The 25,668-nt window shown below is 39.7% G+C and overlaps 1 protein-coding gene across 3 annotated transcripts in view; it reads right to left on the reverse strand.

The window, feature by feature from the left end:
* The window catches only part of LOC6041806 (mucin-5AC), a 133,511-nt gene that overhangs the window by 90,608 nt on the left and 17,235 nt on the right, over window positions 1-25,668 (reverse strand). For 2 of the 3 annotated variants that reach the window (XM_038266085.1, XM_038266087.1), the window contains exon 2: window positions 22,267-25,484. In XM_038266085.1, the coding sequence (XP_038122013.1) occupies window positions 22,267-25,484 (3,218 nt within the window). The remainder of the gene's footprint in view (window positions 1-22,266; window positions 25,485-25,668) is intronic. The other variant, XM_038266086.1, reaches the window with a different exon arrangement.

Consider the following 25,668-nt stretch of genomic DNA (forward strand, 5'->3'; position numbering starts at 1 on the left):
ATTTTCAACAATCGAATCAATTTACATTTTTTTTGATAAGGTGTACCGTTCTCAATTTATAGCCACCTTTGGGTACATATTTTGACTTCATTTAATTTTTTTGCATTTTAGAAAAACTTCTTGAGAGAAAAACTCTTCTGAAAAAAAGTATGAAAGTTAAGCAAAATTTCTGCTAAACCTACGATATCTCGGAAACTATTGGTTTGATTTTCAGTGAAAAATAAAACTTTTGTGAAATTGTATTGTTATCTTTCTAATAAAAAAACAATTTCAAAATTTAAAAATCAAGCATAACTTTTGCAAAGGTCTACAAATTTTAAAACTTTGAGACAGCAAAATTATTGAAAAGAGTAGAAAATTTCACAAAGTTTGAGTTTCAGTTGAAAATTATAGGCTACCTTAGATGTAACTACTTAAAAACTCATTTTCATTAATTCAAATATTTTGTGAGGCTGTATGAATCTCTGCAACAAGTTGTCCGACTTTCTCAGAGTCTCAGAGAGCATGTTGTAGGAAATTTTCTTCCTTTCTTTCATCAAGTTTAAAATAATTAAAAATATTTAAATTTTCAAAAATTATGACCATAAACTGACTAAAACTCCATAACGGTGCGCTTTATCAAGAATTCCGTCGAGTGTATTTCGATTACAAAATTTAATTGAGCTATAAAATTTATTTTTCCAACCACATTTTTTTAATCACGTTTTTGAAAAATCTATTTTTTTTTTTTCAAAAGAGTCATGGATCAATTTGGTGTCTTGGGCAAAGTTGTAGGTATTGTTGAGGACTTTTGAGAAAAAAATATGTACACGGAAAAAAAAATTTGCAGATTTTTTTATCAACTTTTTTTTCACTAAAAATGGTATGTAAATTTTTTAAATCAAGACTAGCATTTTAAATGGGCGTAATATTCAATATTTGCTAAAATCAAACTTTCGGTGGCTATATCTTGAAAACGGAGCCCTTTATCAAAAAATCTGTAAAGTACTTTTCGATTGCAAATTCAATTTTGCATTAAAAAGTAATGTCAAACTTGTTTTTGCATGAAACTTCATTTTTTTCCAAAAATCAGTATTTTTTCAAAAATTCATAACTCGGCGGCAGATTTTTTGACCATGTTTCTCTATGGCTCAAAAGTTGCGGATTTTTGTCCCCTAAAACATATCAAAAAATCTCGAAAATCAAAAAAATACGTATTTTCGGAAATTGAGTTTTAGTAAAAAAAATGTTGATAAAAAAATCTGCAATTTTTTTTTCCGTGTAACTATTTTTTTCTCAAAAGTCCTCAACAATACCTACAACTTTGCCGAAGACACCAAATTGATCAGAAAATTCACTCAAAAGTTACAGCTGTTTGAATATTTACATACCATTTTTGTATGGACAGCAGCCAAAATTGTATGGAGACTTGTATGGGTGAACCAATGACGCAAAATAGCTTATTTGGTCATAGGGAAGGCCCCCACAAAGTTTGAGTCAAATAAAAAAATACAAAAAATAAAAATGGTCGAAATCGGCCGATTTCGTAGAGAGTTGCTCACATGAAACATAATTTTCGAAAGGGTGACCAAACTTGAAAAAAATTATAAAAACTGAAAAACAAATTGCAAAAGTTTCCTCTTAAAGAGTTTCTTGAAATGTTTATTCAACCTAGACTAGAGCGTCCAATTTCCCGGGGTTACAAAATTCCCGGGAAACGGGAAATTTTCAACAAATTTCCCGGGAAATCCCGGGAATACCCGGGAAATTTGAAATTTAACGAAATTTATTCTGATCCTGTTTCTGATTGACATTTTGCAACAGAATTGTATAGAACAGCAACTTCAATGGCCAAAATGAGTCTGAGGATCATTCAATGGCTTGACTGCTTGTAGAAAAATCATGCAACTTTGAAAAAATATACAGATTTTCTAATTTTTAGTGCTGTCTCTCAAATCGTACCAATAAAAAAATATATATATTTTTAGTATTTTTTGTTGAGCAGCATTTTTTATTCAATGTGTTTGGACCGTGGAAATCTATGCTCCACAATAATAAAATTGTTTTTAAATTTGCATCAGTGACCATAAAGTTGAAAGTGAAATAATCAAGCAAAAATATTGTTTTTCATGGCAAATAACTTATTCCAGAGCAAGTATTTTCAACTTGTGAATAAATAGATTATCATTGAATTTGCCTTTAAAATGTAATTTCTAGCGCTATTCAACTTGAAACACTATTTCATGAAATCACAATTCAAAGTTTTAAAATATTTGGAGCATGTTTTTAAAATATGGTTGCATTCTTTGGGTAAATTTCATATGATACGAAGTTGTTTTTAATCATTTTTCATGGTTTCAATTATGGTATAATTTAAGTTATATGGTAATATGGCCTAATTAATTAATTAGATAAACATAATTTTCATAGTGTAAAAGTGGTTGAAATTAAACAAGCAAATCTTTTCAAATAATTTAATTATATCAATTCAATTTTCAACCAATAAACAAAAATGTCAAACAAATTTCAATTGTGAATACTGGCCGGAAGAGGAGAATATATATGAATGATATAACACAAAAAATCGTTAAAATAGGTTGTTGAAAATAAAAAAAGTTTATTTTCAATCCATAATAGCGTAATTTTTGTTACCCAACATATTAGCAAACAATATTCCTAAATAAAAAATAAATAAATATTATCTGAATTAAACCTTGACAAAAAATTCACAGAAAACCTAATTAGTTCAGTATGAATATGAAGGTTGAAATTAATTAAATTCTCTCATAATTATTTTTTATAATTTCAAAACATTGATGCCAAAAAGGTAGGAAAATATATACTTCTGCTTGTATTTCGGGAATTCCCGGGAAATTTACAAAATTCCCGGGAAACGGGAAATTTTTTTTCCGGGAAATCCCGGGAATTCCCGGGAATTTTTTTCCCGGGACGGGAAATTGGACGCTCTAACCCAGACTTTTGAACGACGATGTAGTTCCAGATGGGAATGACTGATTTGATCGGTTTGGCCTTGAAGGAGATCGATGCCTTTGGCATCGTATCTCAATTCTTCGATGTTACCGGAAAGGAGCTGATGAAGTTATTGCGAGAATCAATTAACTCGTATGAGCTTTTGCCTTTTGTTGCGAGTGGTGGTGGGAGTACGATAACTTCTGAAACTTTAAGCTGCGAGTTCGATAAAATTGCAAAGGATGTAATTACCATGATTTGCGATAATACTCAGCTAATTAAACCGGTTGGTTCAAATATTTGCCATCTTGCTGACTCTGAAGCCCACGTTACGTCAGGCGAAAGCTTCCTGCTCAAAACACATCATCGTTATGCACTTTTCATCAACACGATACCATTAGCACAGATTCGGCATCGCCGCCACCACCCTGGTATACTAAGTATCAACTCTGAAGAAACCCCCAACGAAGAGAGGCCTCGAAAATGTTACCTCTTAAGTAAAGGAAAATTTCTTTGTTTTCTCTTTCGCACGTCAAACGCCAAAATCATCCCCGCCAATAACCCCCTTTTTCCGGAGCCCCACTCGTGTGTGTTTGTGCCGATACTCATCAAAGCTCTCCGAAAGAGATGCGGGATGATGATCATCACGCAATCGGACCATTAAATGCTATTACGGCCAAAAATCCAACCGAGCGCGCATTGCACCCCACTGCCACAGTTTTGCTTGCTACCCCTGTTTTGGGTGCCTCTAATTGAGCGTGTGTGGGGAGTGTTTACTTTTTACTTGAAGTTGGAATGCATTTTTTTGACAGGTTGTGAAAAAAAGTATCTAGTTTTTGGAATAACACAATCGAAGTTATTCTAAAAAAGTTACTTGTTTTACAAAATATAAATATATAAATATACACTCTAAACTTAAACGAAACTATTGGCACTACGCCCCCCGGGGCATGGCCTTCCTCTAACGTGGGATTTCTGCTCCAGCGCCTCTGACGAGACAGGAGAAACCGGGACCGACGTTTTACTTCACCATCCGATAGAAGCTCAGTGGATAAGGCGGGAATCGAACCCGCGTCTCATAGCATCATCGGGACACTCTAAACTTAATCAACCGTAAATCGGCAAAAGATGGGAAGCGGAAGCATTCATTTCAGTTGTGAGAGCAGCAGCTTTTTTGTTCGTTTCATAGCTGCATGACGGCGAAGAAGATCGTGGTGGCGTAAGTTGCTTAAAACAGCAATCTAATTGGGTTATGTACAGAAACCGAAGAAACACACCTATCTGCGAATTTGCAAAAATAAAGTAAAGAAGTTGGGTAAAAAATGACTATTTGTAGTTTTTGACATTTTCAGCATTCAAATGAGTGCTTAATGAACTTTTCAGCACTATTTTGATGATAAGAAGCCTATTTTGTAGCCATAGAATGACAGGTAAAGTTAGTATGTATTTCAATAAGGAATTGCAGAAATTCTACCATGAGTTGATAATGAAAAAAAACCAACTGCAAGAAAAACAATCTTCTTGGGGCAACATGTGCAATATTTTCCCTGTTACAATAGAAAGCAAATCCACTTGCACCCTTCCGTGGAATGTGCCTTCCGGTTTCAATAAGTTGGCTACTAAATAAAAATCATAAATTTCTTGCTGCTTCCGCAATTCTGAGCCATAAGGTCAATGAAAAGTTGGGCAAACAGCAATTTCCCCATTCTGAGAGTGTTTACTCTCGATTTGCCCCTCGAAAGCTCCTCCCCCTCCGGCCAAGAGAGATATGTTTATACAACATATTAAACCATTTTTTTATTATTATTTCACTTCCTACGGAGCGCGCAATTTCTTAGATCAACTTTTGTGTTGGGGTTCCAGCTGGAGAGCAGCATCGTGTGGGCATCACACTAAAGTTGAATACGACCAGTAACAACAGTCAAGAAGGCAAGCAAAAAAACGGGCGAAGAAGGCATCTTCAGACATCCCAATGTGAACCAATTTCATCCATCTTTCCTTTGCAACCCCCAACCATACAGACACCCCACCCGGCAAACACTTGGAGCCTCAATTTCATCGCGCTCGCTTCATATGAGTGCGAGATGAGCTTTCGGTACTGTTCTTATTGAAAAGGTGATGATCAGCAAAAAAATGGATGCAGATTGCGTATTCTCGGGATTTCAATAAAAAAACATTTTTGGTACATGATTTATCTGTAAGTTTACAAAATATGCAAACTATTCCTAAATCAAATTTTAAATTCAATACGTTACAGTTTTCGCTTAGCTAAAGTTGTTAAATGATTGTTTTTCTTACACTTGTTCACTACAAATTTAATTAGGTTTATCATAAGGGCTAGTGATTTTCCATGGCCAAAATGTAAAAAATTGTGGCATGCCAATTACAAAACATTGGAATTTCACGGCATTCTAAAAACTGCTTGATGTTAAAGCAAAAATGTGTTACTGTAAAAATGAGCAATAGTCCAGAATACACGATATTATCTCCTGGCACATAATATTCACCTTACCAATTTGACACACACACACAGGCAGTCGTTGTTTAGGTTTAGGTCTCCGAGTCGAGTAGTGGAATCTCGCGTTCGCGCGTGGTTGTAAAAATCAACTTTCCATAGCCGATCTGTATCTCGAGTGGACCAGGTCCATTTATGTTCTGGCGGCGTTGACCCTCCCTCCAAAGCGGGAGGTAGGTTCCCCGACCGGGGGCGATGTCAACAGCCCGCGTGGATGACGTGTTGCGTTGTGTGGCCATAAATGAGTAATTTATCTACGGCGATGAAGTCGTTGGCACAAAAAAGAACTTCAAAAAAGTTGATCGGCACTTGGACTAGTGGTGTACAGTGAATAGTTGTTGGTTTGACGAAGTTGAATTGAAGTCAGAGTCGCTAAATCTTGAGAAGTCGGAGTCGGTAGTGTGGGTCCTGTGTACAATCACCAGGATCTTACTGTACCCTAGAGAACCTTGAGTACGTCTAAAACCAATCTATGCAGAATGGTTAGCGTTGGCAGTTTTTGCCACCGAGTTTGCATCGAACGGCTGGTGTCCCCGCCGGCTACTGGTACCGTGTCAACGCACAAAAAAAAACATTCGTGATGGGTTCAAGGTAAAACGCCAAGCTGCAAGCGCGCGCTACCGTACCACTCGATTCCCGGATCAACGCAGAGTCAACGACTTGACGCAGCGCATGCCCGCAGGGCTCGCGTATCGTTTGCTTGAAGTTCCTATACGGTGTGACAACTTGTAGAAGTGATCACCAGGGAGCATTGACTTTGTACAAGTTAGTCAAATGTGTATGCAAATCTTCTCCAAATCATCTAGGTTACGTTTTGATCAAACCAGTAGCAAGTTCATCATGGGGCATTAAATCTACGTTAAAGCTTCATAATGCCTAGACATAACCGGTGTGATTTGTGTAACGCCGCTGGCAACACTGTTTACGACTGATGTTCATTTACTTTATTACGCGTATCGACCACAAACCCACACAACAGGTCTGGTCTGCTGTTATGCCTCAATACAACAAGTTGTTGGTGCGTTCGCACAAATCGCATAACGTTCTATTACCGCGTACAGAGTGAAACCTGCAGCATGTTACCATAATTCACTGCCCAAATCCCTGCCCTATTTCGGGCTTCACTTTGACGCTTCTATTCATGGACACAGTGCGTTGCGAGAGAGTTTAGTGGACCCAGTTGCTTGTCCAACCAGAACCAGAGCCAGCACACCATCGATTACGTGACATTGTCTCATAAAAATGGCCCCTATTTTCTTACGGCTTTGCGGTTCCCTGATTTGGACACACTGATGAATATACTCTGGTCGCGCAGAGGGCAGCCCAGCAAGTTGGATGGTGTGCCAATTATGAAATATCGGAATTAGTTACGCATCGGAGACGGAGCCGACAGGCGAGGGTGCAATCAGGGAAAAAGCGCGCGGTGGCGCGAAATTACGGTTCGGTATTAGGTTTGAGTTTTTTTGCTGGCGTCAAGAATTGACTTCTGGTTAGGCGTGCTTTTTAAATTACCCAAAATAAGGTTCTTTCTCTTAAATATTACGTCATACATTGAGCTGCTTGAAGATCATCAACCAATCATTTCGACATAATCAGACAAATTTGAAACATATATGTGTTTAACAAAGTGGATTTGTTTACAATCTGTACAGGTTGTCAAAACCTTGATGCGCATCCCTAAAATGCAATTAAGTATATAAATTGCCAAAAAAATTCTTTTGAAATATGGCTATCATATAGGGGAACTATACCCTTTCTCAGCCTATTTCTATTATCGGCCTATCAGCACTTTGATCATGAATTACAGCTTTCATAAAGTGTTTCTGACTGTTCCAAAGTAATGATTAGCTCAAATAAAAGTGAGCAAGCAACTCTCCATTGTTGAAACATCTGAAAGTGTTGATTTAATAGCGGAAAACGGAAAAGTGATGAGAATTGGTCGAACGGCTTAGAGTGATTAGAATGGGCATATTTCCCCTAAAACTGATTCTTTTTTGATCATTATTCATCACTTTTGAGTTATTTTTGTGTCATATTTGAGCTCAAGGTCATACAATTTGAATTTCATTAAATTTTAATAATACCTATAATAATATTATTACAACAAATAAAATTCGAAGATTTGATTATCCGAAGTGAAATTTGCGAGCACTTTGGATAATCAAGTCTAGAATGTATATCTATGTTTACTATTTAGTTGAGGTTGGAGTGTTATTTGCTTTGGAGGGCCTCGTGAGCACTTGTCGATAAAAAAAATGCAAATTTTGGATAACTAAAGCTCAAGCTTAACTTTTGTAATGGTTGAAAAAAAAAAAGATAATTTTCCTTTTTTCATATTTTAGACCAAAACCTTTTGAACTATTATTATGGGAAGGATTTTTATGCAACACCCAAAGGAAAATTATATCTCAAAATCTGCAACATTGGATTTGCTGCAGAAAATGTCATATTTTATAACATTTTTTGCAGCAAGCCCGTAGATCATTTTTGCCCGCGTGTAAAAATTTCAGCGATCTGCAGTTCTCACCAACACATATAAAGCTGGCCCGTCCCCGAGCAACACTCCAAAGAGAAGCATATCTTGGTGCTCTTTCACTCACTTTTCATCAAGCGTCCATGGCGCGGTGGTAGCGTGTCGGATCAATAACCAAGAAGTTGGTGGTTCAATCCTCGTTCTGATAAGTGTTTTTTTTTTGTGAAATACAACCAAAAAGCCGTCGGTAATGTCGATAATTGTCGGTAACGGGCAAAAATGTCATACTCCTATATCGCAAAAAATGCATGAGGACAGATTTCATGCAGATTCTGATCATTGTTATCCGAGCATTCGTTGGTGAAGGTTGTCTGAATCAACATGACTCGTCGCGTCCCGGCGCAAAACGCCGGCAATATTGCCCTACCTGCGGCTCAAGTAGGCAAAAAAGTGGGAATTTCCAAAAGGAAGGTTGAGGCCTCAACTGATGGCCAAAAACCGGGGATTTCCAAAAGGAAGGTGCTTTTGGAAGTGACATCGAACAGCAAAAAGACGAAAAAGAGCGACGGTACTGTACCGATGGATGAGGAGGAGGAGAACTCTTCATCGCACGAGGAGCAGCTTTTGAAGAACAACAAGTTCGCTGGACTGCCTGACGAGGACCAGGTAGCGGAAGCAAAGGAGAATGAAGTGAAACAGCGAAAGGAGAAACTGCCTCCTTTTTATGTGCGGCAATCAGCAGCAACGATCGACTTTCGAGCGGGGCTGGTTGAACTCATCAAGTCTGGGAAAGTCCTAGGCAACATTCGTCTGTGTCAGGACGGATTTAAGGTGCTGGTGCAATCCAGGCAGCACTATCAACTGGTCAAGGATTACTTGACCGAAAACGAGGCGGAGTACTTTACCCATGATGTCGCCATGGATAAGCCGTACAAAATCGTCGTCAGAGGTCTGTACGACATGCCAGTGGAGGAATTAGCTGCCGAGCTAAAAGTTTTGAAACTGGATGTGTTGGCCGTGCACAAAATGAGCCGACGCAACAAAGACATCAAGTACCGTGACCAGCTCTACCTGCTGCATTTGGCTAAGGGATCGACGACGCTTCCTGAGCTGAAGGCAATTCGAGCGGTTTTCAACATTATCGTGTCGTGGGAGCGATACCGACCAGTGCATCGTGACGTCACACAATGCTTCAACTGCCTGGGTTTCGGGCACGGAGGTAAGAACTGCCACCTGAAGCGTCGTTGCGCCAAATGTGGTACCGATGCGCACATCACATCCCAGTGCATCCAAGATTCGCTGGTGAAGTGCCTCAACTGCAACGGTGAGCACTCGTCAACCGACCGAAAGTGCCCCAAGAGAGCTGAGTTCGTGAAAATTCGGCAGCAAGCATCGACGAAGAATCAGCCTCAGCGTCGTAGAACTCCTCCAGCCCTGGTGGAGCAAAATTTTCCACCTCTTCAACCGCGACGCCAGGTCCCGAACTTGGCACCGTTGCCGTTGGATCCCAGGAAGAGAGCTGAGATGAATCATCCACGGCCGGGTTCCAGCCAGGAGCCGAGACCGCCACCACCGGGCTTCAGCCAGGAGCCAAGACCAACCCAAGAACCAGCAGTTGAGGAAAATGGTAATGATCTTTACACCTCAACCGAACTCCTCAATATTTTCAAACAGATGTCCGCTGCACTGCGTGGATGCAAAACCAAGACCCAGCAGATTGAAGTGCTGACCTCGTTCGTCATCCAGTATGGATCGTAGGTCCCTCAAGCTGCTGAATTGGAACGCTTGCTCCATTAGGAGGAAGAATTTAGAGCTGGTGGATTTTCTTCGCGAGAAGGAGATCGACGTAGCTGCCATCACGGAAACTCATCTGAAGCCCGGTGAAAAAGTTTATCTGCAAAACTACAAGATCGCGACGCAGCTCGATAGGACCACCTCTGGAGGAGGAGGTGTGCTTGTCGCTGTTCATCGTGATCTCAAGCCACGCCGGCTGCCACACTTTAAGCTGGACATCATCGAGGCCGTTGGGGTGGAAATTCCCACTTCGGTTGGCCCAGTACTCTTCATTGCTGCATACTGCCCACGTCAGGTGAATGCCAGAGATGGTTCAGCAGCAAAACTGAAGAGCGATATCCAGAAGCTGACACGGCGGAGCGCAAAGTACATCATCGCTGGTGACCTCAACGCGAAGCATGAAGTTTGGGGCAACAGCAGGAGGAATCGGAACGGAGTGATTCTGCACAACGATCTGCAAAACGGATACTACAACGTTGTGAGTCCGGATCGTCCAACGAGGGTGGCTCGGTCTGGGAATCACTCAATCATCGACTTCTTCATTACCAATATGGCTGAGAACGTGGCTCATCCTGAGGTGTTTGAAGAGTTGAGTTCTGATCACTATCCGGTGGTTGTGGAGGTTGGAGCTTCCGTTACTCCGCAGCGGCAACCAACCCGGAAAGATTACCACAACGTTGACTGGCAGCAGTTTCAGCAAGTGGTCGACAGCAACATCGACTATGATCAACACCCGGAAACTTCTGCTGATATTGATCGTTCGCTGGAGGTGATCCAGCAGGCTATCAACCAAGCAGAGGCTGCCAACGTTCGGGAGGTTCCTGTTAATTTTAAGGTAACTGATATTGACGTAGATACTAAACACTTGATTAGACTTAGGAATGTTTATAGGAGACAATATCAACGGACTGGGGACTATGACAAAAGATTTCAGTGAACAATTTGAACAAAATCATACAAGACCGACTTGACAATATCAGAAATCAAGAATTTTCAAAACATGTAAGCCAGCTTGGGAATTATTCAAAACCATTTTGGAAACTTTCAAAAGTTCTTAAAAACAAACCAAAGCCTATTCCTCCTCTTATTGTTGAGGATTCTCCTTTGATTACATCCGAGGAAAAGGCAAATGCACTTGGGCTTCATTTTGTTAGTTCACATAATCTTGGCGCTTCCATGACCAGCCGTAAAGAAACATCAGTTGCCAATAGTATTTCAACAATCAATGACTCTACCTTTGAATTTCCTGCAGATTCCCATGTTTCTGGTGAGGAAGTCAAAGTTGCAGTTAAACAAATGAAAAATATGAAAGCTCCAGGCTTTGATAACATTTTAATCTAGTGTTGAAAAACAGAGTGATCAGTTCTTTCAACATCTAGCCAATATTTTCAATAAATGTTTGCAACTTGGTTACTTCCCCACCAATTGGAAACTGGGCAAAGTCATACCAATTTTGAAGCCTCAAAAGATCCAACATCGCCAACAAGTTATCGTCCCATTAGTCTTTTGAGTAGTCTGTCCAAACTCTTTGAGAAGGTCATCTATTCAAGGCTTTTGGATTTTACCAACGATAATAATATAATTTTGAACGAGCAGTTTGGCTTCCGAAAGGGACATAATACTGCTCATCAGCTTACGAGAGTAACTAAAATCATCAAGCAGAACAAGCTTGAGTCTAAATCAACTGCTATGGCTTTGTTGGATGTTGAGAAGGCTTTTGACAATGTTTGGCATGATGGTTTGATACATAAACTGTATTTATACGGTTTTCCAATGTATCTTATCAAAATTATCCAGCACTATCTTTCGGAGAGATCGTTCAAGGTTTTTCTGAATGGGATTGCTTCTGGATTATTCAACATTGATGCTGGGGTTCCCCAAGGAAGTATTCTTGGCCCACTTCTGTACAATATTTTTACATCTGATTTGCCTACTCTTCCTGGTAATGGTGTGTTGTCACTTTTGCTGATGACACTGCCGTTATTTATAAGGGTAAAATAACCAGATATTTAGTTGGCCGTCTTCAGAAGGGTCTTGACGTTCTTTCCGAATACTTTGGCGACTGGAAAATTCGCATAAATGCAGCCAAAACTCAAACCATCATTTTTCCACTTTCCAAATCGGCCCGATTTGTCCCAAAGGATGATGTTTTGATTAAAATGAATGATGTTTCAATACCCTGGTCAAAGGAAGTTGTCTATTTAGGTCTCATACTTGACTCGAAACTTTTGTTTCGGCAGCATGTAGATAAAATATTGAACAAGTGCAGCATTCTCATCAGGTGTTTGTATCCTTTAATTAACAGAAAATCAAAGCTATCTTTGAAAAATAAGTTAGCAGTTTACAAACAAATAATTTACCCCGTTATTGAGTATGCAGTACCTGTTTGGGAGTGTTGCGCTAGAACTCATAAATTGAAGCTCCAGCGTGTCCAAAACAAGGTACTCAAAATGGTTTTGAATGTTCCTGGCTGGACAAGATCAAGTGAGGTTCATGAATTAGCAGAAGTTAAAATGTTGGATCAGAAGATTCAAGAAAAATGTTTGAAATTCAGGGAAAAATGTGCTATATCTGAATACCCCTTGATTCAAGGATTGGTTTAGTTTATGGTAAGATTAAGTTAGTTTTAGGTTAGGTTATGTTTTCTTAACATTTTTTTCCTCATTGTACCTAGTGTTACAAAAATGATAAATCATATACTTTTAAAGTTATAAAAATGAACAGTGTTTAAATCACGAAAAGCAAACTAAAGCTGAAGAGCCACAGCTGACCACTTATTATGTAAACCAAATGTAATTATTATAAGAAAGATTCAATAAAGTATATTTAATTCAAAAAAAAAAAATTCAAAAATGCAGATTCTGATATACTTTCATGCCGCCATGCATCACAATCATGCGACTGCCAGTTGGGTGAACAATTTCATTGATTCGAATTCTTTTCTGAGGCTGCATCTCCGAAACTGATTGCCCATTTTTTAAAGTTCCATCACGTAGAAAAATCCAATTGTAAACATAGCAAAATGTTGGGTGTACTCCACAAACATGATTGTCATCTCAGGGCCAGCAAACATGTTTGTCCAATTCGAACCAACAAACATGTTTGTTATGACCCAAAAATGACATTTTCAATTTATCAACTATCATGAAGGATGGTTAACAAACATGTTTATCAAATGAATAAACTATTTTATTAAACTGATAATCTAGTTTAACACGTTATTTAGAGAAAATTATAGGATTTTTCAAAACTTTTCAATTTTTTTAATTCAAATGTAAGTACTTTATTTAAAGAATTATGTTTTAACCTGAAAATAACCTAAAAATTCGAAAATTTACACCTAAAAGTAGCTATTACTTGAAAAGGTACATTTTATCAAAAAAGATTGAAAATTACTTTTCTATTCAAAACATGATTTTGCTTAAAAAATGATTTTCATCAATTTTTATGTCCAGATTTTCGATATTTAAAAAAAAAATATTTAAAAGATTTAAAAGATGCATTTTTAGACCACTTAAACAATTTTCTTTAAGTTAAACTGTACGTATTTTGGGAATTCACCTTAAATAAAAAATGTGATTATTTTTTCGTGTACCGTAAACCGGGGTAAATTGATAGGATTTTAATTTATTTTTGGAATATTTTTTAAACTTGTAAGGATTTTTTCAAGACTATTATTTTTAAAACATGTACTAGGGTAGGCCACGCAAGGTCCATGCAATGTTTTTGAAAAAAAGTTTTTTAAACAGTGTTTAAAAAAAATAGTTGCGTATAAAATTCTTATTTTGAATACCGGGGTGACGTTGATAGTCATAGTTTTTGTTGTTAAAATTAGGTAAAAGGTGTTCAAATTTTATTTAATGTTTTTAACAAAGAAAAACAATGTTTATATTTAGTTAACTATGTTTATCAGCTTTTTAACAAAATACATATAAATTTTAGGTGAAATTGTTAAAAAATCAGAATTTTGCCTAAAATATGTTAAAAATAGTTTTGTTTATTGAGGTTTTGCAGCGCGACTGTGTTTCAAATGTAGGTGGCGCCAAAATGAGGTTACTTGCCAAAAATCGTATTCCTTTCTGCTAGATTGAAGAACAAAATCGCTTATTTCTCATGATTTCCTGCATCAATCTTAATGAAACTGGTTACAAAAGAGGAGAAAAATTTTTTGCTTTAAAATAATGAACATCAACTTTTGGGCGCGCAAAAATTTGAGACCTTTTTCTTTAAAAAACATGTTTTGGAACACGATAAAATGAGTTTCCCCGTATATATCAATGAAATAAACAGTTATATAGTTGATAACAGATGTGTTAACGTATATTCAACAATTTTTATTGATATTTGACAGACTTTCTTGCCAAATAGTCCAAATTACTATCTTTTTCTAAATTTAAAGTTTTCTCATAGAAAAATCAAACAAACATTGGAAAGTTACACACCAAATTGTTGGAAATAATTTTTCTCATCCGAATCCGGCATAAGTTTTATAAAAATGTTGATTAGGAAGGATAAAACACATTTTTTTCAAAAAAACATAGGTTTACGCTATTTGTTCATAGGTGGCAACATGTGTCTTTTAGCTTTGCTGCAAATTCTCTATGATATCATCGATCCATATTGCATTTCAAAATGAATTCGAAGCACATTTTGTATGAAATTTGTTCGACTGAAAATGCTACAAAAATTTCATATATATACATAAGGGGTTTGCTTAAAAACATCACGAGTTATCGCGATTTTACGAAAAAAAAGTTTTGAAAAAGTAGGTCGTCATCGATCATGGCCGTTCATGGTCATCCGCGACAGACACGGACGACGAAACAAAGAGAAACGCAAAAAGTAACTTTTTCAAAACTTTTTTTCGTAAAATCGCGATAACTCGTGATGTTTTTAAGCAAACCCCTTATGTCTATATATCAAAATTTGTGTAATTGTCTGCTCTTCAACTTTGTAGAACATTGTTACACTCTAAAAAATAATCCTGCAAAGTTAGAAAAAACACGAAATTTTAAAATGAAAAATTTTGTTCTAAATGACCCTTCTGGGTCAATGTACATTAAATTTCCCATAAAATGACATGTTCCAAATATTTTTACAGTCAAGTAACGGAAAATGGGAGAATTTTTAAAACGTTTTTAGTGTTTTTTTTCGATGAAAAATACGTTTTTTCGGAATTCTGAATACGCCATCAAATCGGGCGTCTAATTTAACATAAAAGTCCCTTTGACACCAAATTTCTATCTCATCACCGTTTCAGGCTGCAAATTATTGAAAAATACCACTTTTTTCGAATGTTCAAAAATTGAAGGGGTCGTACCGCCCCTCCGTCGCGAGATATCAAAAAACGGACCTCGGATTCGTGATCGGGGACAAAAGTTACCCCTTAGGACAAAGTTTCACGCAAATCTAAGAGGGGTAGGGGCAACTTTTCCCGATTTCGTGTGAGTTGGTAGAGAATAACCCATATACAAAAAAAAAAACGATTTGCGAAATAGTAGGGGAACAGCATCTAATTCCAGCGTGCTTCTAATGTTGGCAGGTCAGAACTTTGACATTCAATTAGAGCTAATGAAAAGCGTTTTCAGCTGAAATCGAGTGATAAATAGATCAATAAGAAGTGAGCAAGCAAGTTTCTATCAAATGTTTTGCAAAATTAGTTGATTAAATAGTGAAAATCAGCAAATTGGATGGAGTTAGGAGCGAGAGCTTAACCTGCCAAACATACGAGAATTTCCCCTACTCAAATATTATTTTGAGAGTAAGACATAAATGCCACAAAAGTGTTAAAATGTTTGTAATAAAACAATGTTTTATAAAAGTGCTGGAGAGATTTTCGTTTCACCAATTCTCCACTTTTAAATCGGCGAGAAAATTTCGCTTGAGATTTAAAGTTTAAATCACTGTTAAAAAATAGATTAGTTGATGATGACAATGTCCCATCATCTTGCCGGAACCAGTAGCTGAGCCAAAAGTCAATTCATTAGAAAATCTGTTCGAAAACCCCATTTACAACCCCCGTTTCGACAACCGTACGCTAATCGTCGGATGAAAAATGACCGTCCCGGGTCACACATCACATTGTCGAACACTGATGAGTGAGTGACCGATTAGACTCACTTTTATGGCGATTCGGAACAACCTGAAAGATGCGGGAGCGGGAGGGAGAACCCACGTCTACCATGTCGTTGACAGGCCATTTTAGAAAGTCAAAGTTTCAGATTTGGTCACGATCGTGTGGCGGACCATAAAAAAAAAACGGCATCGCCAAAGATCAACAATAACATGAAAGGTGTAACAAAACGACGTTCACAAGATACACACCTTGCTGTCGTCCAACTTGAGAGCTGCGCATCACGTACAGTAATAGCTTGCTGGTTGGACAGCTTAAACAAGGTAAAAAGTGACAGCTTGTTTCAAACTCAATAGTGTCGAGCAACCAGAGTTTCACTGTATTGGAAGGGCACGGTCATTTCGATCCACATTCCGGCGAAAACATCCGCTTTCTTTTTATCAGCGGCGGATATCGATGGCGACAGCTTCGGCCCTCAGCCCAGAAGACGAACCCGAACTTGACCGTAATTTCGACAGTAATAAATCATCATCATGATTCAACCAATGTTTCTTCTTATTTTTAAGGTTTGCTTTATTTTTTCGACCGGGTTGCAATCCGTCTTCCGTGGCTCGATCCTCTGACACACACATACAAGTTTACCACTTTCTTTGTGTATGTGTGCAGCGGAGTGAATGTTGTGAAATAAAGCAAAACTTCCGTTATAATCATTTCATTTCTTGTTCGTCGACGTCGAAGTTGCGGTCCGTCGTCTTCTTTTCGCTAAAGTGTCTTTCCTTCTCTCGACTTGGTCTCGGGCAACAGATGCTGCCTTTGCCGATCTATGCGAAGGGACTTAAAGTAAAAGGAAAGAGAGACCAAGACTGAGATGAAAACGGGAGAGACTTTTGATGAACTTGACACAGTTCTTTGCTTAAAACTGGTTTAAACTTGGTTTAGAGTATTGAAAGTGGCATACAAGAAGCTCGTTTAGTGAATTATTTCCAATCAAAGCAAAAACCAATGGCGAGACTACAGAATACAGTCAACAAAAGGGAAACCCATGTAGGGTTTTCAGTCAAATAAAAATCTACATTACTCATGAGGAATTCTCATTCTCGCTCCAAATTAATCATCCATCATCTGGTGAGATCAATACTGGATCATCTCTCAGGAATCCAGTCATACAGTGCAACGATCTCCGCCAGCACTTCCGAGTGGACCGGCCCCGCACATGTCGATCTAATTGCTAGATGCAACAACAACAACAACAACAGCTTTATGGGGGGCACTACAATTAGCATCTGACCGTAATAGCTCTCTTTCTCTGTTTCTCCCCCCCCCCCCCCACCCAACCCCGGTATAATGGCAAACTTCCGACGATTGGCTACCCCCTTCCGGAAATGTATCGCTGCGCAACTCACTTACTCACTCTCCACACCTAACGCAACACATTTTGCGAACCATATGGGGATTGAACTTTGATCACACAAACACACGCGCGGCAGTTTTGCTTTGTGTGCGCGAATTAAACTTGCCACGCTTGTGTAAGTGCTTCTCGAGTACGTATGGAGTGTGTCCTTAATGCGGGCGCGCGCATGTGTTGAAGCGATGACAGAGTTGTGCCTGTTTGACTTATCGGTTCGTGAAGAGTACCGTCAACTGGCAAGATATTGGTCAAAGGATTTTTTTTTGGGACTCAAAATGCAAAGATAAAAGTGTTGATCTTGTTGAATAGTTCTTGGACATTTCAGTTGTGTTATTTGACAAGTTATAAAAGTTAAAACAACAACCCGTAGTTGCATTGACCAGAACCCTCAAAAGGAACATCCACGTGTCACGGAAGATCAGTGGGGGCTATTTTTCCTCGATTCGCAACTTTTCAAATGCCCCTGTCATGGTGTTCATTACCGGCGCTGGCCACGAACAGTGATTTAACACAAATTAACATGGTTTTGTGGTGGATCGCTGTCTAGTTTACACACGGAAAACAATGATAAGCGCGCTCTCCTATTCACTCAAATCACATTTTTTCGAATGTTTCACAAAATTTCCTTTGATTTTTTCAAAGAATTTTTGAAGAATGGAGTTCAGGTTGCTGAAGTATAGATACAAGTAGAAGAATAAATCCAGCCTACTTTTTCAAAAGGTCCTATGTATATAGGAAACCAATGGCACATTGGTTTGTTTTGAAAAAGTAATCGAGAAAGTTTCGAGAGTTTTTTGGATATCACGTACTCAACTTCAAATGCCGATATCTTGATCCGGGTTTCAATTTCAAAAAAAAAAAAACATACGTATACAATTTATCTTGCTGATAAGATTATTAACAGAATTTAAAATTAGCGACTAACATTTTAAAATATTTTTAATTGTTCCCTTTTCAAATATTAGCTCAAAACTCACATTTTTCTTTTTGTGGCTGTATTTTAACAACTAGGGGTTCAACCTTAAATGAATGTTAGACAAATATATAGGAAATTTCATGTAGTTTTCGAGCAAAAAAAAATCAGACTTCAGCAACCAAGAGCACTGTTGAAAAACTAACCGAAAATTTAAAAAAAAATCGCAAAAGTCAAACTTTAGGTGGTTTTATGTCAAATACAATACCCTTTATCAAAAATTCTGTTAGATAATTTTTGATTTCCAATCCGATTTTGTATCTAAAAATTTTGTAAGTTTAGCCCAAAAGTTGTCCTTTTAATCCAATAAGGCTGGTACAAATATTTTTTAATGTTTTAGATACCCTTCCCCCTCTCCCCCACCCCTCCCTACCTCAAAATCGGCCCGAAAAATCAGGGGGCAAAATAATATTTTTTTCAATTAACTAAAATCAATTTTAAAATGGATTTATCTGCGTTTAAAATCATTTTTAGCATGTTTGGCATGTTTTAGCATGTTATTCAAAAATCTTTTGAATTTCAGACAATTTTCGATGTAAAAAACTAATGGTTACAAAACAACTAGGGGAAAGTGGGGCAAGTGTAGCAAGCTAAGGAAATGCTCGTTATAACCGATAAAAAAGTTAAAAAATCTGTCGGATTTTTTTTATAATCATCTTATTCTATTTTATTTATAATCATCTTATTTTATAATCATCTTATTTTATAATCATCTTATTTTATAATCATCTTATTTTCCGTACGTTCTACTCAACTAGTGGGGCAAGACGAACAATGCATGAAACAACATGTTAATTTGCTAACAATTGAACTGTTATCACTTAGATACATCAGATTAAAATTTATTTGAAAGGTTTCTTCCATTTTTAGATTAAATAATAATATTTTACTCAAAAATTTATCCTTTTTACCGAAAAAAATATTCCTTGGATGATAAATAGTAAATTTTCATAATATCACTATATTTTGTATGGACAACTTTTTTTTAACAATTGTTTATCAGTTTTTAAGTACTTTCATGTATTTATTTCTATATAAAATATGTTGTTGCAGCAATTTGTATTTTTTCCATACTAAAAATCCATATGGTACACTTGCCCCACCTGAACAAAGTTTTTTAAAAGCTCTAAATAAAAATAATCAAAAGTTAAATCATACTTTGTAATAGGTGCATGTCATTGGTAGGAACACTACTGATCTAGGAAAAATAGCATTTTGATAAAATGAGCCTTAAAACGAACCCAAAGTCTTATTTTGTACTTTCCAAATATTATAAGAAAACAAAGGTTTTGAAAAAAACTTCATTAAATCTTATGCCCCGTGGCGTTTACGTCGTTTTGGCGGTTATGTGGCAGTAGAATCAACTAATTGCATTGCTAGCAACAATTCCTCATACTGGAAATAATCAAAATTGTAAAAATTACGGCCGTACGAGCGATTGTTCCTCTTGCCCCACCTTCCCCTACACTTGTGTAAAATACTTTTTTTCATTCAAATGTTGAGACCATGGCTTGTTATTCAAATTTTATAGTTTTTTTCGCCCTCCTCGAACTTCAGCAAAGCCGAGGGACAACAACTTTTTTAAAAATTTGCATCGGTCAAAAAATATAAAAAAATAATGTTCAAAAACTATGGTTTTGCGCAAATATTTTTTTTAATGCTAAAATGTGAAATAAAAATTAGGGTGAATATTTTAGAGTAGAGGTGGGCAAAACCACTATTTTTTTAGAGCGGCTCATTTTCGTTCGCTCATTAAAAAGAGCTGCTCTTTTGAACGGCTCTTTCGCTCTTTTTCAAAATTTGGATGAAAAGGCTTTTTTCAAGAATGGTGTGATTTTTTTAGTTTTTTTATTGGACTTGTATAAATAATTTAAAACAAGAAAATGCGCTCGAAAAAGTCCTGGCGGTCGACTTTCGAAAAATTGAAAAGCAAACAAACTTAAATCTGCCAAAATTTAACAAATGCTGATATTTGGAGAAATAATTCTGCAAATTTTATTCAACATTCTGATTAAATCGATACTTGCCAAACTTTAATCGGGCTCGAGGATTTGGTTATTTTTTTCCAAAAACTCGTAGGCTATTTATTATATTTTGATAAAATGTTCCAGGTTAAGCAATTTGAAATGCTCAAATACATTAAATTTTGAAAAGTACTTTAACTGTATTTAGAAAATAATTCACTTTTGGAATTTCAAAGAAAACTAGGAAACTGAATTATTTTTTTATAAGCATTGAAATGTATGAAATTGCATTTTCAATTCTCAAAACAAATTTAAGGCTACAGTTTGTTGAAAATTTGTTGACCGTGTATACATAAAAAAAGACACAAGTTTTTAAAATCATTCCATCTTGGGGCGGTTCTTTCAAAAGACCGGAGTTTCAAAAAAAAAACCGCAGCTCTTTTTTCGTTCGCTCTTTCTGGTGAACCGGCTCTTTGAGCGGCTCGCTCTTGTTTTGCCCACCTCTATTTTAGAGTGTATCTTTTTTCCCAAATAGTCCTTATCTTACCTTAGGGTGACAAGAAAAAATGAAAATTTTGGATTATCGTAAGAGATACCCCCTGGCTCGATTCTTTAGGTTAAATAAATGTGCCAATTGTCAGCTAAATCGGTTAAGGGTTAAGGCTCGTTTTTTTCGTTGAATTTTGTATGGGAAATTCGAAAAAATGCATGAGAAAAAGCAAAAAAAATCAAAATTCCGCCAAAAGGTGGCGTTAAATGTGGCGGATTATTGTAAAGTGTGAGATTTTTATGTACAATTATATGAAAATCAACTTTGCTGAAAACCTCAAAACGATCCGAGTTAACCCTGACGAGTTATTGATGATTTAAAGAAGACGTTTTTGTATGAAAAGATTTTTTTCACCAACTTTAACGATAAAAAAGCGACCCTTAACCCTTAAAAGATTTCGCTCAAATTTTTCACAGTTATTTATTTCTGCCCAAGGAATAAAATTCCTGATGTTATTTTTTTTTACAAAATACCAAATAGAAATATTGCAAAACAAATTATGTTCTTTCTAAAATAACTGAAATTCTAGATTTTTAAATCCGAAATCGGTTGTTTTAAAAATCATTATTGGATTAGAACTAAAAGTGGCATGGAAATAGTCCAAATTTTATGGACAAGAAAAAAAAATAAAAAATTGAGTAGAAGGTTAATGCAAAAGTTTAAACTTTCTAATCTAATACAGACGCAATCAGTCCGATGAAAGCATGCTGGAAAGTTAAAAAAAAAACAAAAATAAATAACAAAAAATTAAAACGACTAGCCCTGTTCACCGCAGAGAGAATTCTGAGAAGGAATCACATTTCACAGAATCTAGTGGGGAGGAAGGATGCGTGGACAAACCGTACCCAACGCTCCCTGAGAGTAGAAGGTTAAAGCAAAATAAGCTAAACTCCAAACATAATTCTAAACAGATAGTAATAATTCAACAATGTCACCTTATTTTACGGTACCCACTCGAGCGAGTATTCCAAATGTGAGTTCTTAGTTCTTGGAAGGAGTCTCTCGAGGCAGCGCGCGTAATAAAAAAAGCACGATCTGACTAATACGTGCTCGCGCAGGCCATGGCAGAGTCAAGGCGCATGAATGATTTGATGTGTGTTTTTTCTTCTTTCTTCAACATGGTACGACGAACCGCACCTTGAAGCAAACAACTTGTTTTTTAGGTATTTGTGACTGGTTGTTTCATCGAAAAAAAAAATTGAAGTTAGTAGTTCGGCACGATAAAATACCCAATCGTGGCGATAAGCCTTATCAACATTTTTATGCTGTGACTGTTTTTGATTGTTACGTAAAATTTAGGAATTTTTAAAGGTAAACTTTCAAAACACACACAAGTCGCTTTAAAGTCGCGTAGCGTACTGTTGTGTAACTCTCTCAAGTCTGGAAGAAAGACATGACAAAGCTATAAATATTCCAGGCCAAGCTCAAGAGTTTCCTTTATGTCTTATCGCGTAAAAAGTGCATCCCCGCTCGCGCTGATAAAGTTTTAAGTAAGCACAGTGGCAAGATAAATATCGACTTTGATAAACAAGAGACCGGGGAGAAAAATTGAAACGGGGTGACTCACCTTGGGCAGCTCCCGCGGGCGCGGTCGCAGAATAATTCCGTCGTTCTCGATGTAGTCCGGCACGTCCTTCCGGTCGCTAAAGTTGAACACCATCGTGTTGGCCTCGGTGGGCGGCGGGGGCGCCTTGACCTTCTTCTTGACCAGCACGGGCACGGCGGGCGGAGCCGTGGTCGGCGGTGTGGCCGCGGCCGGTCCCCACTTGGCCATGAAGAAGTCACCACCTGCGCTGTTGTCAACACTGTTGTTCGGAGCTTTCGCGGGCGGCACCACTTTTTCACTAGCTTCTTCGCTTCCACTCTTCTCTAGATTGATTTGATTCTTCTCGATTTCGCGGGCCGTCAGGCTGCCCGTTTTCACGTCACTTGACGACACTGTGGTCGGGAGGGGAGGGGTAGGAGCACTCGCGGAATCTGACGCATTTATCACTAACTTGCTTCCGTTGGTATTAACACTAGTATTGGCATTGCTACTGCTATGATTACTAAGACTATTGCTATTGGCTGTGACACTACCGGCCGCCCTGAGGCCGTTGGCCGCCGACAGGCTCTCGCGGGACAGCGGCACGGGCGGCTTCTGGGTGAGAACGACCGCGGGTGGTGGCACTGTGATCGGCGATGACGACGTCGATGAGGAATTTGACGAGTGATCGTCCACGTTCAGCCGCTTGCTGGCGAGCAGCTTGACACCGGGGCTGCCGCCGCCATTGTTGGGACCGGGCAGATGCGACTTGTTCTGGGCGCCGCCGCCACCGTTGAAGCGGAATTGCGTCGTAACGCCTGCCTTGGCAATGTTGTCCATGGCGGCGCGCGAGACCGTCTTGCTCGTATCGGGCTCGTCGTCGTCGTCGTCTTCGCCGGCAGAGTCGTCTAACTCAAGGTCATCCGGTTGGCTATCGCTGCCGCGATCACTGTTGATCGAGTACTCACGCTGCTCGGGATCGTCCGGATCGTCGTCCTCCTCGTCGCTGGTGGTGTACTGCAGGACGGCGCGCGGGGGTGCCTGCGGAGGCGTGGGGGTGGCGGTGACGAGTGCCGCGGCTGGATCCGATGGAGTTGGTGAGCGTGTGCTTGTCGGGGTAGAGGTCGCAATGTTCAAACCGCTGAGCTTACTCGTGAGCGCCTGAATCGATGGTGAATCGACGAACGTGGCAGCCGTACTGTTTGTGTTGTTTTGCATACTTGCTGGGAGAGCCGGGGCTGCGGTCGAGAATCGAGGACTCTCGGCACGATTTGTCGCCGTCGTCGTAGTTGTAGTGACTTTGCTGGTGGTGTTGTTGTTTGGCGATAAGGCGGGTGATTCATACTTGAGACGGTAGGCTTGGGGCGGCTCAACGCGAACCGATAGCGGCGTCGATGTGACGGTATTGTTTTGAACTGGCGGCGTCGGTGGAGTCGCGGCGGCGTTCTTGGCGTTGTTGGTCGTCTCCAGGGAGGTGCGGATCACGTTCAGGTCCAGCTTGGGCAGCATCGGGGGTTTGTCTTTCAGACCGTTGGCAGTGTTGGCCGGGCCAGTGCCATTCGACTTGGGACTAGTGGCTCGCGGGATGATATTTGGCTTTTTCGGGCTGAGCGGCGGCTTGGGGTGCGTAATTGGGGGCTTCTCGTGCGAGATGATCGACTTGTAGCTGGCCACCTTGGCGGCCACCTCCCCGGCAGCACCGTTAGTTCTGGCAACGGGTCGTCGGCGGTTGGCGTTTGCTTCGAAAATTTTCATCGTCTGCCGCACAACGTCCGGCGGCGGACGCTCGTCCGCATCGATGAACGAGGTCAGCCGCTTGGGCTTCGGGTCACCCTTTTCGCGCCCGTTGATAATCTTCTCCTCGATCGTAACGCAATCCACTATCAACTCCGCGGTTACAGCAGCGGCAGCCTTGTTCATCGCCACCGATTGACAGTTGTTGTTGTTTCCGTTACTGTTGATGTTGTTGTTGGTCGCCGTCCCGTTGCTGCAAATCTCGTCCAGTATGATCACATTGCTGTCGTTGCTGCTGTACAGATTCTCCTTCTGTATATCGCGCTCCCAGGCCTTATGATCGTAGCGCACCAGCGCCTCAACTGATCGGGCCCGTTTCAGCGAGTCCGCGCCACGCTGCTTATTGTACCGATTGTACTCGTTCTTCTTCTCCGTCTGTCGGCCACTTCGCGTATAACTGTTCTGTACGCTTTTTTGGAACGTCGAGATGTACTCGTCGGGAGTTTTTGCCTTCTGCTGGTGGAACTGCTGCTGCTGATGCTGCTCCCGCAGGTTCAGCTGATTATGCTGATGCTCCCGACCCAATTTCTCGTACTGATGGGACTTGTCCTGCGAGTGATCTTTCGCCTCGATCGAATTCTCCCGTTCACTCAGATCCTCACTTTCTTCGTCCAGCAGATTGTTCAAACTTGTCGCACGGCGCATACTATTCAACGACGGTCGTTGCTTGTTCGCGGACTGCCGCAGCGCCAGACTCAGATATCGGCACCGCAACTTCGACACTATCCCCGGCCCGTACTTGAGCTCTTCCGCCGAGTCCACTTCCCCGGGGATCGCCGCACCGGTGGCCGTCCCGTTCCCTACAAATCGGTTCTTCTCGTAAACAACAATCTCTTCAGCACTCGCTGCAACCATTTTGGCAACCGTTTGACTGCCACCACCGTTCGGGCTCGAAGCACTTGAAGTGTTTTTCTTCAATTTCCAACTCTCACTGTTGCCGCTGCTATAACTGTTGGTTTCACCTGAAGCTGGTCGCGTTAGCTCGCGCTCACACTCAACACTTCCACTAACACCAGCACCGGCCGCCGCGGCATACTTTCCCACTGGACCACTATTTGGAGGTGCTGCTGCTGCTGCTACTGCCGCTAGTGCTGCTGCCCGACTATTGCTACCAATGGAGGTGCTCTCCGGACCGTCATTGGAATGTGACTGCTGAGTGTGCTGCAACGGTTGTTTCTCCGACGTGCCAGCAGCACCAGCAAGTACCCCCGTCGCCTCTCGAGTGGCTGTGTTAGTGGGACGGCCGAGTGACGACTTCACCAACACTTGCTGCTGCGGGGGTTCATTCCCAGGTGGTGACGACGTCGGCGAGTGACCTACGAACACCGGAGTTCCGAACGCGGCGGCTGTTGGTGAAGCAGGTGAATCTCGGTTAGGGCTGTCTACTAACGCTAACGCTGCGGGCGGACTAGCATCGGACGGTGACGTCGCCGCTGGACTACTACTAGTGGCTTCACCGGATGGATCTTTGGTGCATTGAGGTGATGGTGGTGGTGCGGGTGTTCAGGTCGATGAAAATGGGGGGGTGGTGTGCAGAGAAACATAGAACATGAAGTTAGTGACGTTTGTACAAACAGGTATCCCTTAACCAAAACCAAAACATAAACATAAAACTGATAACGCTTGAACCTCAAATTACAACCCTGAACG

This window comes from Culex quinquefasciatus, chromosome 3 (genome assembly GCF_015732765.1).
Source record: "Culex quinquefasciatus strain JHB chromosome 3, VPISU_Cqui_1.0_pri_paternal, whole genome shotgun sequence".
NCBI classification, from domain to species: Eukaryota; Metazoa; Arthropoda; class Insecta; order Diptera; family Culicidae; genus Culex; species Culex quinquefasciatus.